The sequence below is a fragment of the Podarcis pityusensis genome (genome assembly GCF_964106645.2).
Source record: "Podarcis pityusensis genome assembly, chromosome: 3".
Lineage (NCBI taxonomy): Eukaryota > Metazoa > Chordata > Lepidosauria > Squamata > Lacertidae > Podarcis > Podarcis pityusensis.
Window position 1 is genome coordinate 31,732,600 of NC_138026.1, and position 15,096 is coordinate 31,747,695.

Consider the following 15,096-nt stretch of genomic DNA (forward strand, 5'->3'; position numbering starts at 1 on the left):
TTGTTGAACTGAAATCTGGAACAGAGAACCAAGGTACCACTATATATAGAAATGATCAAACCAGTGATATTTTAGGGAGCAGACTAGCAGGTGGGGCCCATTACTTACATCATAAGTAACACTGTTGCTGTATGTAGGTTTTGTTTTTTATCTTATATTTTGGAAATGTGTTGGGAATCTGAATACATGCAGCTACTCACACAGAGTCAGTTAGGGTTTGGCAGACAGCCAAGGCAATGTAAAGGAGTGCAATCTGCCTGGTGATACAGAGGCATGGAAACAGCTCCATGATTGGTCAAGCTCTCTCAGGGAAATAATGATTAATGGCCTACTAACTGGAATGTGTCAGTGTAGGAGTTGGAGGTTGAGAGTTGTGATTCATGTATGAGAGAGCTAGCTAAAGATCCGTATTCCAGTAAATAGTCCACTGTATATAATAAACACCTAACTACAAGTTCCTGGTTCCTGCTTCGTCCGGCCTGTCTGCAGCCAAGTTGCCAATTGCTTTCGTGAACTCTGCGTTTAGTTGTGAGACCTTAGCCAGACCTAGCAGAGTAGTCAGAAAGCTGCAAAACACCAATAGGTTTTGCCAATAAAATGTACATCCAGTTTGTTCTCCCTTTAAATTTTTTGGGGACCCCCAAGAGAGTGGGGCCCTAAGCTATAGCTTGTTTAGCTTATACGTAAATCTGGCACTGATCCAGAAGCACAGCTTCCACACAATATTTACACAGTAAGGAAAAGCAAATGCTTCTTTACTCAGGAATCAAGGTAGTTTATTAGAGAGTTTTCCAGATTGTAGCAGCAATAGGAAGAAAAACACTACATAAATTGAATATACCAAATCCAATGTCAGCTTAGTATAATAACAGAATGCAAAAGTTGCAGGAGATAAAATATATTGAAGGTTTAGTGTATTTTGATTTCACAGGAATTTGCAAATAAGTGTCACTTTGAATGTCTTCATGCGTTTTGCATAAGCTTGGCCGTCTAAGGTCAGAAATACCAGCAATGAAAGGCAGAAAGACTGAAACGGAATCTCTTTTGAATTTTTTTCCAGCTCTGCAGCAAACCCCTTCCATTTGCAGAACACACTGGTAGGCAGAAAAGGACTGTCCGAGCCTCCCTTCTAATAGTGTTTTTTATATCCGTCCAGCTGAATAAAAATATTGCTTCACCCGGTGAAACAGGATACACAAAATATATTTAATAAAGAAAGCTGCATTCCAAAAAGAGTAGGAATATTGATCAATATATCTGCTAATAAAGAAGGCCTCGTATATGGCATTCTTCTTTTGCTACGTATGCTACTACTAGCAAGTACACAAGTAGTAGGGGTGTGCAGGAGAAATTTTGGTTTTGTTTTGCTTTCTTAATGGAAAAGGTGTTTATATAATCTATTTTTTGAAGCTTTTCATATTTAGTTAATTCAAAATCCATTCATTTGTTTGTTGGGTTTCAGTTCAGAAGGAGACACACCCTGTCTTTTGCCATCTAACTTAACTGTTTGCTAGATTCCAGGGATACTGAAGATTCCTCAAGTCTGATAACTAATCTTCCATGAATTTTCAATGAAGACCAGCCAGTCTTCTTCCAGCTTTTAGCCTGGAGTGGGGCAGCCAAATGGCTTCGAATTTACAGGCTATAGTACTACTCCACAAAGGCATCAGATCTGCCAGGATTCAAACAGATCAAAGGCGCCATTTTCGAGACAAGGAGGGGGGGGGGGGAAACATTGCCTTTAAAAAATGTCTCTGAATTTGAAATCCTGCCTGGCTCAAATGTTCAGCGGGGTATTTGGTCTGTCCCAGAGTGCTTTGTAACAACCAATCCCTCTCCCCAAGGAGTTCTGGGAGTTGTAGCTCTGTGAGAAGAATAGGAGTCTCCTAACAGCTCTCAGAACCCTCAACAAACTACAGTTCCCAGGGTTCTTTGCAGGTAGCCATGACCAGTGTTGGACCTTGGCACCTCAAATTTCGGTGTGCCATCTCTGGGACTGGTAGGACTGCTCTCACAAGATCCTGCAGGACAATCCAACTTCCCGCCAAATCTCACGAGAGCATCCCCACCTTGCCTGCATATAGCTGAAATTGTGCAATTTAAATGTGTTTTAGATGTGGGCATATTGTTTTTTCTGTGTGGATTGAGTGAATGCACATCCCCATTCTGTTTAGCAGCTATCAAGTGTCATATAGCAGTCTAGTCTCTAACACAATGCCATGAGTTTTATGACAGCCATTGTTATTAGGTATTAGTACTGGTGATTCTCTGGAGCTCAGCAGAAATACTGCCTAAGGAGTTGCAGACAAATTGTGATACATCTGGAGGACCTTTCTCACGGTCTCCACGTATCTCTCGTCAGGCACAGGTTTCCTCTGGCTTCCTGGCTCCAAAAAATTCTTAATTGTGGGGATGTTGCTGATCCTTTCTTTAAAAGCCTGAAAACAAGTGGAAAGGAAGAAAAAAAACAAGAGCAAGCAGACTCAGAATCAAAGAACCTGAACTATGGCACTAAAATAACAAACTTGCATGCTGCACCCATCACCTTCAATCCATTTGGTAGAGTCTATTAAAACTGATGGCCCAACAAGCCAATCAATCTCTAGAGCAGGGACCCCCAACCTGAGGCCTTCCAGATGTTTTGGCCTACAACTCCCATGATCCCTAGCTAACAGGACGAGTGGTTAGGGATGATGGGAATTGTAGTCCAAAGCATCTGGAGGGCTGGAGGTTGGGGATGCCTGCTCTAGAGCATAGGCTAAAAACCTTTAGAGCTGCAGGTGTCACTGGACTACAACTCCCATCATCCTTGTGCTGGCTGAGGCTGATGGGAGGTGGAATTATCTGCAAGGCCACATGTCCCCCAACCCATGATCTAGAGTGCCACAGCTCTCTTTGCTACAGCTGTGTCAACAGCCTTTAAAAAAAAAAATGAATTTTTAACATGCACATGCTTCCCATGTTCACTCTGGTTTGAATTAAGGAGAGTGGCTTCATGGGCATCTAAGCATTTTTGCCAATTCAGAATTCTGTAATGGGAGGCAACATTAAGTCACTCATCACACAGAACTAGCGTACATCATCATCATCATCACATTACCCTAAGGTCTAACTTAGTTTTCTAGAAGGTGTTTCTACAGAAGCCCATCTGCTTTCAGGTCTGGAACAGATGGGAAAGGAATTCTTTTTAAAAAGGAAGAAACAACATAACTCATATTCAGTGTTTGAAATTAGCCAGGCGCATTTTGCACCTGGTTTTCAACCACTTGCAACCAAGTGCCAGGATGGTGCCTGACATCTCCATCTGGGGATCATTGGATATCAATTGTTTTCACGCACTAATATCCTTTCCTGTAGAATTCTATCAGTTATAGTTTATCTGCACAATTGGAATGAATCTCAGGAACCAAAACACTTTTTCTGAGCAGGAGCAGTGAACTTACCCCACCCCACTGCCCTGCTCACATGGAGATCCCTACATTATGAATGGCTGTGTCACCATTAAGAAAAAGAGGTCGGAATAGGCTGATATATATGTGGGCTGTCCCTGAATCAAGTGACTTTTCTTCTTTAAGTTCTCAAAGCTCTTCACCGAGGTCAGGGTTATCATTTGAGCTAGCCAGATGCTTAATTGAGAACCAATCACAGTCAGTCCATCGTTTGAAAAATAAGACTTTAGAGCCCCAAAATGGCAACCAGACATTCCATTTTGGCAACTGCAACCTTGGTTTAAGGAGCCATTTGGTGCCGAGCTTATAGATCTGGGTTTCCAACACCGCTCATATCGTGTTTGTTTGCCGTACCTGCAAGTGAGGAAAGTCGGCCAGAACACTGGAGGATTTTTCCTCCACCATCAGAATAGCTTCAAGGAGCTGGACGTCCGCCCAGCTGAACTGGTTGCCAACAAGGAAATCTTCTCCATGGCCCTTCAGCACCTGCAAGACACCAGTGTTAGCCCAACGCCTAAGAACAGCTTCCCAAGCACACATAAGCATCTTTCTCATCCATCACTATACCTGTCCTTTAAAAAAAAAACCACACCACACATTTGTTCTTCCTGTGTTACATTTTACACATTAAATTTGTGAAGCGGCCCAGATCACAAGCCTGTTTCATAAAGCAGGGTTACTGAAACGCACCTTTTCATAAACAGGGAAATATCTTTGTGTTGCTTTTTTGATGATTGTAGCCAGTTGCTTCTCCTTGTCCTCAGGTGTTAAGAAAGGGTACATCATAATCAAGACCATTAGGTCCGTTGTTCCTTCTGCATACATGTCAATTCTAAAGAGACATATATACACACATCTGTTAAGGCGCCCATCTTGTTTACGACATGCACAAACAAAACAGAATTTCAGCTCTTTCCTGCTATGCAGAAAAGAGGCCACCAACTACTCTGTGTCGAGGCAGACAAGACATTGCAATTCCAGCTGCTTGGTGATGGGGGATTTTCTCCATGTTGTTGCAACCCAGGGATGTGGCAACATGATGCTATCCAGATGTGCTGGGCTCCAACTCTCAATTAAGGCAGCCAAAGGCCAGGGATGATGGGAGTTGTTCCCCCAAAATATCTGGAAGGCACCACTTTGTAAACGGTCAGAATGAGAGGACAATTGGGTCTGCAGGCGACTGAGGCAGAAAGTGCCCACTCCTAGTCCACATAGAAATGCTATGATTTTTTTCCCATCCCATCATTTGCTTTTCATGAAGACTATCTAAAGAATCATCCGTCACCAACTACTTTCCCACTTGTCCCATGCTTAGAAAGCACAGGTGAAAGTTTGCTCCTCCACTTTCTCTAGAAAAATCTGCTTTTCACTCGCTCTTTTCCATAGAGAATCTGACTGATGCTTGCTCCGATTCAGCAGTAAAGAGTCAGTTTCCCTGGGGAAAAGTGGCAGGATAAGTGGAATTGTGGAGGACAAGCCCTTTGATTCAGGCCACATTTCTACCATACATTTAAAACCCTGCAATGCCACTTCAAACAGTCATGGCTTCCCCCCAAAGAATTCTGGGAGCTGTAGTTTGTTAAGGGCACAGAGAGTTGTTAAGAGACATTTATTATTAATTATTATTATTATTATTAATAATAATAATACCCTGCCCATCTGGCTGGGTTTCCCCAGCCAACAGATTAAAAACAGAATAAAAAAGCAAACATCAAAAACTTCCATAAATAGGACTGCCTTCAGATGTCTTCTAAAAGTCAGATAGTTGTTTATTTCCTTGACATCTGATGGGAGAGCGTTCCACAGGGCAGGCACCACCACCAAAAAGGCCCTCTGCCAATTGCCCTCACAGAGCTACAATTCTCAGAGTTGGTTTCACTGTCAATCCCCCTTCACAGGCAACTCTGAGCAGGGGCTGATGGGATTTGTAGTCCACACTATCTGAACGGCCCCAGGATGTAGTAGGTCTCAGAAGCCAGAAAAAAGAGTGAAATACAGGACCCGAAATATAACTTAAAGCTAGCTAAATGTTTCTGGTACTGTACAGTGCTCTCTCCTTCAGGTCCTTCCCGTAGAGGTTGTGCTTTGCAGCGATGTAGCTGAGGATAGCTCGTGTCTGAACCATCTTCATCCCATCCATTTCCACCAAGGGCACTTGCTGAAAGAGGAGGAATCCATCTTTTGAGAGGATAAAAAAAAAAACAGCGAAAGGTCAAAATGTTTCTTCTAGAAATGAAAGTCAGTACAATTCCACGGTATTGTATTGGTGCTCAGAAGGACTGCAGAGACCAAATGAGGAAATGGTGGAGCAATTGGTGGTGACTATTATTCTACATGGGCTGGCCAAAGAACACACAAAAAAAACTATCTTGCAACCTTGCAGTCAGCTAGGAACTTTGTTTTCAAGTCATGGAAACAGTGACCATTAAAAACAGGTTTCAAGAGAACTACTGTATTTTTCCGTGTCTAACACGCCCCCGTGTATAACACGACACCTATTTGGGGGGATTCCAAATTAAGAAAATGGGGGCAGTGTCCTCTGTAGCTAGGTGTGCCTTCATGCATTCATAACTTCCAATATAGTGGTACCTCGGGTTAAGAACTTAATTCGTTCTGGAGGTCCATTCTTAACCTGAAACTGTTCTTAACCTGAGATACCACTTTAGCTAATGGGGCCTCCTGCTGCCACCGCTGCACGATTTCTGTTCTCATCCTGAAGCAAAGTTCTTAACCCGAGGTACTATTTCTGGCTTAATGGAATCTGTAACCTGAAGTGTCTGTAACCTGAAGTGTCTGTAACCCGAGGTACCACTGTACTGAACTTTTCTGAATAGCAAAGGAGTTGGAGCAGGAGGATGAGGAGATCAATTAAAATCAACATCTCTCCCTTCTGCCACTAGACTATGTTGCTTACTTGAAATGCAAGAGTACAATTCTTCTCTGGCACTCAAAAGTATTTGCCTTCCCTTTGCTTGTATCCAAGAAGATACTGTATTTTTCCATGTATAAGACACCCCCATGCATAAGATGCCCCCTATTTTAAGAAAATAGGGGAGAGATTGCCCCGTGTATAAGACGACCCACAGTTTTTCACATAATTTTAAAGTAAAAAAACCTAGTCTTATACAGTGGTACCTCAGGTTAAGTACTTAATTCGTTCCGGAGGTCCGTACTTAACCTGAAACTGTTCTTAACCTGAAGCACCACTTTGGCTATTGGGGCCTCCTGCTGCCGCTGCGCTGCTGGAGCACGATTTCTGTTCTCATCCTGAAGCAAAGTTCTTAACCTGAAGCACTATTTCTGGGTTAGCGGAGTCTGTAACCTGAAGTGTATGTAACCTGAAGCGTATGTAACCTGAGGTACCACTGTACATGGAAAAGTATGGTACTTTGTTTGTCTTGCCTGGTCAAATATTTTCAAAATCACCGAATTACCTTGAAGCAACTTCTCGTATTGCTCTCTGGTCTCCAGAAATTCCTCTTCAAACTACCAGATGGGGAAAAGAAAAAGTGTAATGAATTGTTGTAGTGCTTGAGAAGCACACTGATCATTGAACGTCATCAAAGGACAAGCCCCCTTCTTGAGTTTGTTGCTTCTGAAAAGTCACAACTAAGCAATGAGCCTTTCATAACTTAACCAAACCGTTTCTTATCAAGATGTGGGCATTTCCAGCACTGAATCAGGTTTCCAAAACCAGTGAAATGCAAGAAAGGAACAGCTGCTTTCTTCACTTCTGATAAGATTTTCCTTTCCTCCTACATCACTGTGATACCGAGTGGATTTCAACTGAATCATACAATGCAATAGCACGAGGACTAAAAAAACCCAAACACATGCAAAAACCACAAGCAGATACACAGAGAAAACACATGTCCAGTTGCCCAAGTTTAAGTGCATTGAAATCATATTTTTAATTCCTCTCCCCTTGTACTGCAGTTAGGTATTTCTGATAAACTGTTTTGGATTACTGATTTGTACTGGGTAAAAGTTGAGTAAAATAGGAGCACTCTAAGACAAAAAGCAAACTTTCTTCATATTATGTTGGCACATCTAAGAAAGTACTACTTACTTGATTTTTAAATATATATATCCTGTCTTTCTGGCCTAACAGGGTCATCAAAGCAGCTTGTAATAAAAAATAAAAACCAGAATTAAAGTTTTTCATAAAACATCAAATCCTCCTTGTTTCTTTTGGGTGGTTCATAAGCTTTCAACAGAATTCAGAGGAATCTGAGGCAGACACCAGCTAAGTGCTTCTGCTAATGCAAAGATTTCTACTTGCACAGTGAAACTTCCCCTTCCTCTCCTTTCACACCACACTCCCCCCCCAAATCTGCTCCAGAGGGTTAGAGGAACCCCCATAACAGATTTAGGGGGCAACTGAGGAGAGGCAACAGAGAGGAAGCCCCATTCTGCAGTGAGAAGTCCTGGGACTAAAGGAAGCATTTTGTTGGATACCACTCTAGATTTTTAAAGTCATGTTTCTAGTTCTCATGACTTGCCAACAATTTGTACATAACAGTAGAACATTTTTCTGTATTGTACTGACATACTGATTCTAAATTCCTCTCCCCTGGGAGCAGCCGCCGAGACCACATAACACCAGTCTTGAAAGACCTACATTGGCTCCCAGTACGTTTCTAAGCACAATTCAAAGTGTTGGTGCTGACCTTTAAAGGCCTTGGCCCAGTAGACCTGAAGGAGCATCTCCACCCCCATCGTTCAGGCCAGACACTGAGGTCCAGCTCCGAGGGCATTCTGGTAGTTCCTTCCAAGTGAGGTTACAGGGAACCAGGCAGAGGGCCTTCTCGGTAGTGGCGCCCGCCCTGTGGAATGCCCTCCCATCAGATGTCAAGGAAATAAACAATTATCTGACTTATAGAAGACATCTGAAGGCAGCTCTGTTTAGGGAAGTTTTTAATGACTGATATTTTAATGTATTTTTAAACTTTTGTTGGAAGCTGCCCAGAGTGGCTGGGGAGACCCAGCCAGATGGGTAGGGTATAAATAATAAATTATTATTATTATAAATGACTGTGTGGCTTCAGAATGTGCAGTTGCAAAATAAGCAAATAATGAAAATAATTTAAGTGTAGCAGGTTGTACATGCATACATTCTCAACAATTCTGTATGCTGTGCTGGTGAAAGGAAGGGGCAAAATATATTCCCATGGTATGAATGGGATATCCAAAAATAAATGGAAGGGGGGACCTTCCCAAGGCTAAAGGGCGGCTTATCCAACCCCAGGACAACTTTATCTGGCTTGATGGCTTTATCATATATTCCATCAAGATATGGCAAAAAAAAAAAAGTTGCTTGCTTCAAAGTTTCAACACATCAAGAAACAAAATCTGTTTGTGCTGTAAGAAATAGGAATACCCCACTGATTCTCATCTCTTTTGGCTACAGTATGTAATGTGCCCTAATAACTGCATCCCACATTGTACAAGGCATAACCCATAACCATGATAACATCTCTGTACAGAAGCTGGCAGACAAGGAAACACAAACCTCCACCCCAGCTGCTGCTAACAGCCATCGTATTGACTCCATCTTGCCTCTTCCATCAAAGTAGTACAGTTTGGGCTTTCCAGACATGATTTCAGCTTCTTGATTGCCTGATGAAAAGAAACACAAAGGCATCATTCTTGGTGCACAGCCAACTTGCTTGAGCAAACACATTTCACCAAATAAAGATCTGAAACGAATCATCATTCGTTAAGCAACAGTGAGAGGTCATAAGGTCTCTTGGCACATCGAGATATAGTACAAAAGGCCATCGTTCAGCAAATGCAGTTTGTTATGGTTTGCTTATTGATACATTGCTAACATACAGAGTACTTCCCACTTGTTTCCCTGGCATGTTAATAAAAACTGCCCAAACAGCGTTGTTGTTGTTGTATCCCTTTGTGCAAAAGGAAAAGTGGATGCAGAAGCAGATTAACGCTAAGGGCAGATGGACCACCAAATTCAGAGCTTTTCTGGACTTGCACTGGCAAGGCAGAAGGTGGGCAGGGCACCCCACCAACCTCCTTAAGAAAAACCCTTTCCAATGGTCCCAATTGGAACAAATATTACGTATGTCAGTCCAATGGCTAGGTTACCTCCCTGCACTAGTAGGGGACAAAAGTTAAGATACACTTGTGTGAACAGATCTTGTATTCTTCTATCTCTTTTCGTTTCTCTTATTTTGCCCCTTTTATTGTGTAGGTTAGCTTGTCTTCTATTGTATTGTGAAAAACTTTAACGAAACTTTATTTAAAAAGAAATAAAGGAAAGGAAAGGAAACAGCTATCAAGCCTGAACAGGTTACTAGAAGAACTCAAAAAGAAAGCTATTCTATTCTGCAACCCACAAGGCAGGAAGAGTGCACAATTAGCAATCCATTCAAGTCAAACTAGTTACATTTTTGGAAGTAGGAAAAGAACCCAGTCTGTTACTTTCTCTAGTCTTCAGCAGAAAGGATCCTGGGAAAATTATCTGTTGGCACGTAAACAATAGCCCACAGTTCTCAGTGTTGCTGCGTCCCTTAATAAGGAGGGGGGAAGCAACGGCTGAAAAACTGTGGAAGACAGCTGCATCATTGGAGAGAACAGCTACTTATTCGGCTAAGAGACATAAATAAAAAGACAGAAAGAAAACAAAACCACCCAGATTTCAGCTGCTCATTGATGATCCAAGAATGTGGGTGAAGGCTAGCCAACTGCCGCTTGCAAATTCAATCTACAGTGGTAACTCGGTTTAAGAACAGTCCTGTTTACGAACAATTCAGTTTATGAACTCCGCAAAACCGGAAGTAGTGTCCCGGTTTGTGAACTTTACCTCAGTCTAAGAACAGAACCCGAACGGTGGAAGGGCACCGGCAGCGGGAGGCCTCATTAAGGAAAGCGTGCCTTGGTTTAAGAACAGTTTCAGTTCAAGAATGGACTTCCGGAACAGATTAAGTTCGTAAACCGAGGTACCACTGTATTCTATTTTGTAGGCTCACACTGAGCACTGGAGAAATTATTTCAGATCCCACTTCTAATATGAAGATGGTGAATTGAGAAAACCTGGAATAAGAGCAAGTTCTTCACATTACAGCACCATTAGAACAGGAAAACAAAACAATGGCTATTTGTAGTGGGGTAGCTGGACCAATTATCCATTGAAGCCCCTTATGATGCAGAGTATTACTACTACTACTACTAGTAGTAGTAGTAGTACTATTACTACTACTATTGCATTTGAGTTAAAGAGTACACCTGGCTGCTGCAATCGCACAGACACAACACGGATGATTGTAGGTAAGAAAATAATAAAGTTGTTTATTGTAGGAAATAAATGCCTTGGATAGAAAATGTTTCTAGCCTAACTAGTCTAGAGGAGGAGAAGGCAGCCATGTTTGCTCCTTTCTTCTCTCAGAGGATCATTCAAAAGGAATACCTTATTCTGAGGTCCAATAGAGAAGTGTGAGAAGGAAAAGATATATCAGTCCAAACAACAAAGAGAAAGGACATACGTATAATAATACCCTAAGGATGTTGTCATGCTACAGTTCAGGTGGCACTGCAAACTACAGTATGATGACAAATGAGGAGGAGGAAACTGGAGGCAGAGGCAGGCAGGTGGGCAGCAAAGAGCAGAATGAACCAGAGATGGACAATATGTATCAACCCTTTCCTTATGCACAAAAAGCACACCTTGTACCAGAAAATCAAAGCATGATCTGTACAGGATCCTCTTACTTAGACAACTGGTCTGCTTCAGAATAAGATGGGAGTTCTTCATGCGAAAGTTATACATGAATGAAGTAGGTGGAATTAATTCTTGCAGATTCAAGTCAGACAAAAGGAAGTCTTGCCTACACAGCTTTATAGGGGATTAGAGCTAGTCTAGTGAGGGTTGGACTAGGATCAGAGAGACCTAAGGTTAAATCTCCCACTACCTTGGGTAGGTCACTACCTTCAAGGGTTGTTGTGAGGATATAATGTGGCGGGATGATCACATACACTGCCTTGTAACAAACAAATAATAGGAATAGGTCTGTTAAAAGTTTTTAGCCCTGAAAGGTAAAGAACTGCCATGTTGTGTGCCAGTATTTATCCGAACATCAGTTGCCAAGGGGCAAGAACAGAACGTGATTATTGCCTTGTGGGATTCCTGGAGGCTTCTGATTGGCCACTGTCAGAAAGAGGATGCTGGGCTAGAATGGCATTGAGTAGGATCCACCAAGGCTGCTCCTATGGGGTTTCAGGATCATACCACCTGGAATGCTGGTTGTGACTTAGGGCCATACTAGATGATACATTAACTAGGTGTGTGCTCTTAAGTACAGTTTATTACTTACACAAATTGCCAGTGCAGACCCACCAAATCTGGATCTGGACCATGGTAGAGAGTTAGTGGGCTTTAACAACTAGGGTCCCTGTCCCAATGCCACACATCAGAAATGTGAATAGGGAAGGAAAAAACCTCACATTTGCTTTGATTGAAGGTTTGTCTCCTATGCCACCTGATGTCATGGGGCATCTAATCAGGCAAAGGGTTAATTCCCCCCCTCCCACCAAGCTACATACTGTATAAGGATTCTCCCACACTGACCATTGTCATTGAAAAACCTTGCACTTGTGCACAGACATGGAGCTGAAGTCTTGCCACTTTCATCTGACTTTTAGGAATAAATGTTCAGTGACACAGATGAATTAGGGGGGAAAATGGGTGTTAACTGGAGAGAGAAACTTTCACAGAAAGGTTGGAAGAATGGGCGACAAGGAGGGAGGGAGAAATGAAACACTGAAATTAAGATGATTGCTAAACAAAGTATCCAGTGATGAAACAAAACAAATCCACTTTACTAAAGTTCATATTATACCAGTTTTGTGGAAAAAATATTACCCTTCCCTAGATATCTTAGACAGCATGCCTTAGACACCTTGCCAACAAATATGGGACATAAAATCAGTACCACTGATTGTACTCTTATTTCCCCATTCTCAGTTCAAATTCTGGGGTTTTTTTTAGAAGGGTCAGACAGAACAAACTGAACTCACCCACCTGGTAGATGCATAAAAGCAAAGGAACAGATTGTTCTTCGAATATAAAAATCTCAAGTGGCTTTTCACACACACAAAAACATGGTTTCGAAAGCCAACAATAGAAACAAGCAAGTGTTTGAAGGTTAACTAAGCCCCCACATTTGGCAATATTTACTGCTCCCTGAATATCATTAGTTTGGCATCATGGTTGTCAGAAAAGACAAGGAGAAACAAAATGATAAGCAGTGGTATTTTTTTAATTGAACCAAATTCTTTTGGTGTGAAGTTATTCTAGCAGATAACTGACTCTGAGAAGTGCAATTTGGGAGGCAAAGTTCTCCCTTTTTGTTCTCCTGGACTTCTCAGCGGCTTTCAATACTACTGACCATGGTATTATTATGGGCTGTCCCTGAGATGGGACTTGGAGGGCTGGTGCTATGGGGGTGCCAGTCCTTTGTTCAGAAGAGGGGGCAGTTCTAAAAAGTAGTGCTGGGGGACTATTTAAAAAAAATTTAAAAAAATTGTAGTAGATACAAAGGACATCCAAAACAATACACAATAAAGTCAAGTCAACTTACACCCCGTGTGAAATGTTAAGGAAGAGATAAATGTCAGACTGCTAGAACCACCAGCAAACAGAAGACAGGGCACCAATAGAATGTTATAGGTGGGGATCTAGTATCAGAAAGAAGGGGCGATAAAGAGAAGACACAGATATGCTGCTACTAGCACTCCAATTCATTGAATCTACTTGATCCATTCAAATGCTGGAGGAAGAGTTAGATGGTGTACAGCATTTTTTACATACATAATAAAATCAAAGATAATTTGTCTCCTTTGCTTTGTCCTCAAACCAGTGGCGTAGCGTGGGGGGTGCAGGGGGGCCGGCTGCACCGGGCACAACATCTGGGGGTTAGGGTTAGGGTGCGCAAATCCACGGATTAGGGGGCGCAAATCCACGGGTTAGGGGGCGCAAATTACTTGCCTTGCCCCGGGTGCTGACAACCCACGCTACGCCACTGCCTCAAACAACTCTAATTTTTCTAAAAGGGCTCTCTCCTGTTCCAGGGGACTTTTGAGCTACCCCTTGGAGTTCCTCAAAGCTCCATTTTGTCTCCCATGCTTTTCAGCATCCATGGGAGATATCATCCAGAGCAGATGGGTTATCTGTAGGAAACGCAACTCCTTTCCACCATGTAGAAAACCCTGGGATGCAGCTGAAGTCCTGACGGGAGATGGGTGGAAACGAGCTAACATGCTGAAACTTACTGATTCAAGTATGGAGGGTTGGGAAAATCTGTTGAACTAGAGGGAATTGTGTCGTCCCTACAGGAATAATCGAATCATCAAATTGTAGAATTGGAAGGGACCACAAGGGTCATCTAGTTCAACCCCTTGCAAATGCAGGAATCTTGTGCCCAGATCTTGCCCTGGGCAGGGTTTTTTTTGGAGGGGCACAATCCTCACGGCACCCTGCGATCCCAGCTTTGTCCCCTGCCCTGTTGCGCCCTTCTCATGTGCGAGGGCAGCTTGAGAATGATGCAACAGGCATGCACCCTGCCATCCCCGCTCCGTGCTTGGTTTGCAAGTTGCAAGCTGGTCAAAGCAAATTGCACATTTTTTTATTTTACAAACACAAATAGCGGTTTTTAGTCTAATAAACCTTTCCTTGTGGTCCAGCGACACCTGGAGGGCGGCACGTTGGCTACCCCCATTGCAGGAGCCCCATACAGGTGAGAAGCCCTCTGGATCTTTTACAGAGCCTCCCACTCATGGGCAGCTGAAAGCAGGAGGGAAATAAAAGTGCATTCACTGCCCCTCTGACTTGGGGCTGCGGCATGCAGCCCCCCCTGCTGCTTTAGCGCTGGATCGCGAAGTCTCAGTAACCAACCCATGTTAGCAACCCACTTCCAGCGGAGCGCTTTGATCTGGGCACATCAAAGGCTTCGAACTTCGAACGCTCAGTTCCCACCCAGTTCCCGCCCAGCCCAGGAATGGCTCTCCACGTTCCAAACCCGCAAAGCAAATGCGCAAAGCCAAAGCAGCGCTGGGGCAAACTGCAGCTTAGCTCCCCTTCCTACGTTCACGGTGCCTTTCAAAGGCAACCCGATGGATGGGTGCAACAGGCCTGGTGGAGCTACTGCTGCTAACCACTCTCCATCACGATCATCATCGACGGGCAACTTTTTTGCGCCTCTCGTCCCGTGCCAACCCCCCTTGCAGCTCTTCACACGATGCACTCCTGCACACGTGCATGGCTGCTGCAACTGCGAACAAGGAACCCTACCTTCGGCGGTAGCTGCAAATGCTGAAGGCGCTCGCAGTCCAGGAGCAGGCAACGCCTCCCTCGCCGTTTTGTGCACGGCAGGCAAGGGGGCGTGGGCAAGACGAGAGGGCCCAGCCAGTAGCAAGATATTTAATTTGCATGTGGCTCAGTGCAACCTGGGAAGGAGGTCGAGGGCCAAAATAATCGGAATAATAAATAAAACCAACCCGATTTTGCAGAACGCTCTTTAATGTTCTCTTTCAGCGTTCGAGTAAGAATTTCACTTTTGCACAGCGAGACAAGCTGATCAGAGTCACTATGACTTGAGAGCAACAGGCTCCCGAGAGGTATATATAGACATTA

General features: G+C 43.3%; 1 protein-coding gene across 1 annotated transcript; it reads right to left on the reverse strand.

Annotated features, from left to right (window-relative positions):
* Window positions 1–751: 751 nt before the first annotated feature.
* On the reverse strand, window positions 752–14,836 carry LOC308472821 (glutathione S-transferase 3-like). Its single transcript, XM_080998064.1, has 7 exons — window positions 14,755–14,836; window positions 8,962–9,068; window positions 6,884–6,935; window positions 5,495–5,627; window positions 4,140–4,281; window positions 3,804–3,935; window positions 752–2,438 (listed from the first exon to the last, which is right to left on the reverse strand). Exons 2-7 carry the CDS (start codon window positions 9,046–9,048, stop codon window positions 2,292–2,294), a joined length of 693 nt encoding a protein of 230 aa, XP_080854190.1. The 5' UTR covers window positions 9,049–9,068; window positions 14,755–14,836; the 3' UTR covers window positions 752–2,291.
* Window positions 14,837–15,096: the final 260 nt, after the last annotated feature.

Excerpts from the sequence above, each read along its gene's own strand:
- LOC308472821 (XM_080998064.1), bottom strand. The coding sequence starts at position 9,048 with ATGTCTGGAAAGCCCAAACTGTACTACTTTGATGGAAGAGGCAAGATG. Across the intron at positions 5,628-6,883 it reads ATACGAGAAGTTGCTTCAAG|ATGGATTCCTCCTCTTTCAG; the intron begins GTAATTCGGTGA and ends TCCTCTCAAAAG. Across the intron at positions 4,282-5,494 it reads GACCTGAAGGAGAGAGCACT|AATTGACATGTATGCAGAAG; the intron begins GTACAGTACCAG and ends ATGTCTCTTTAG.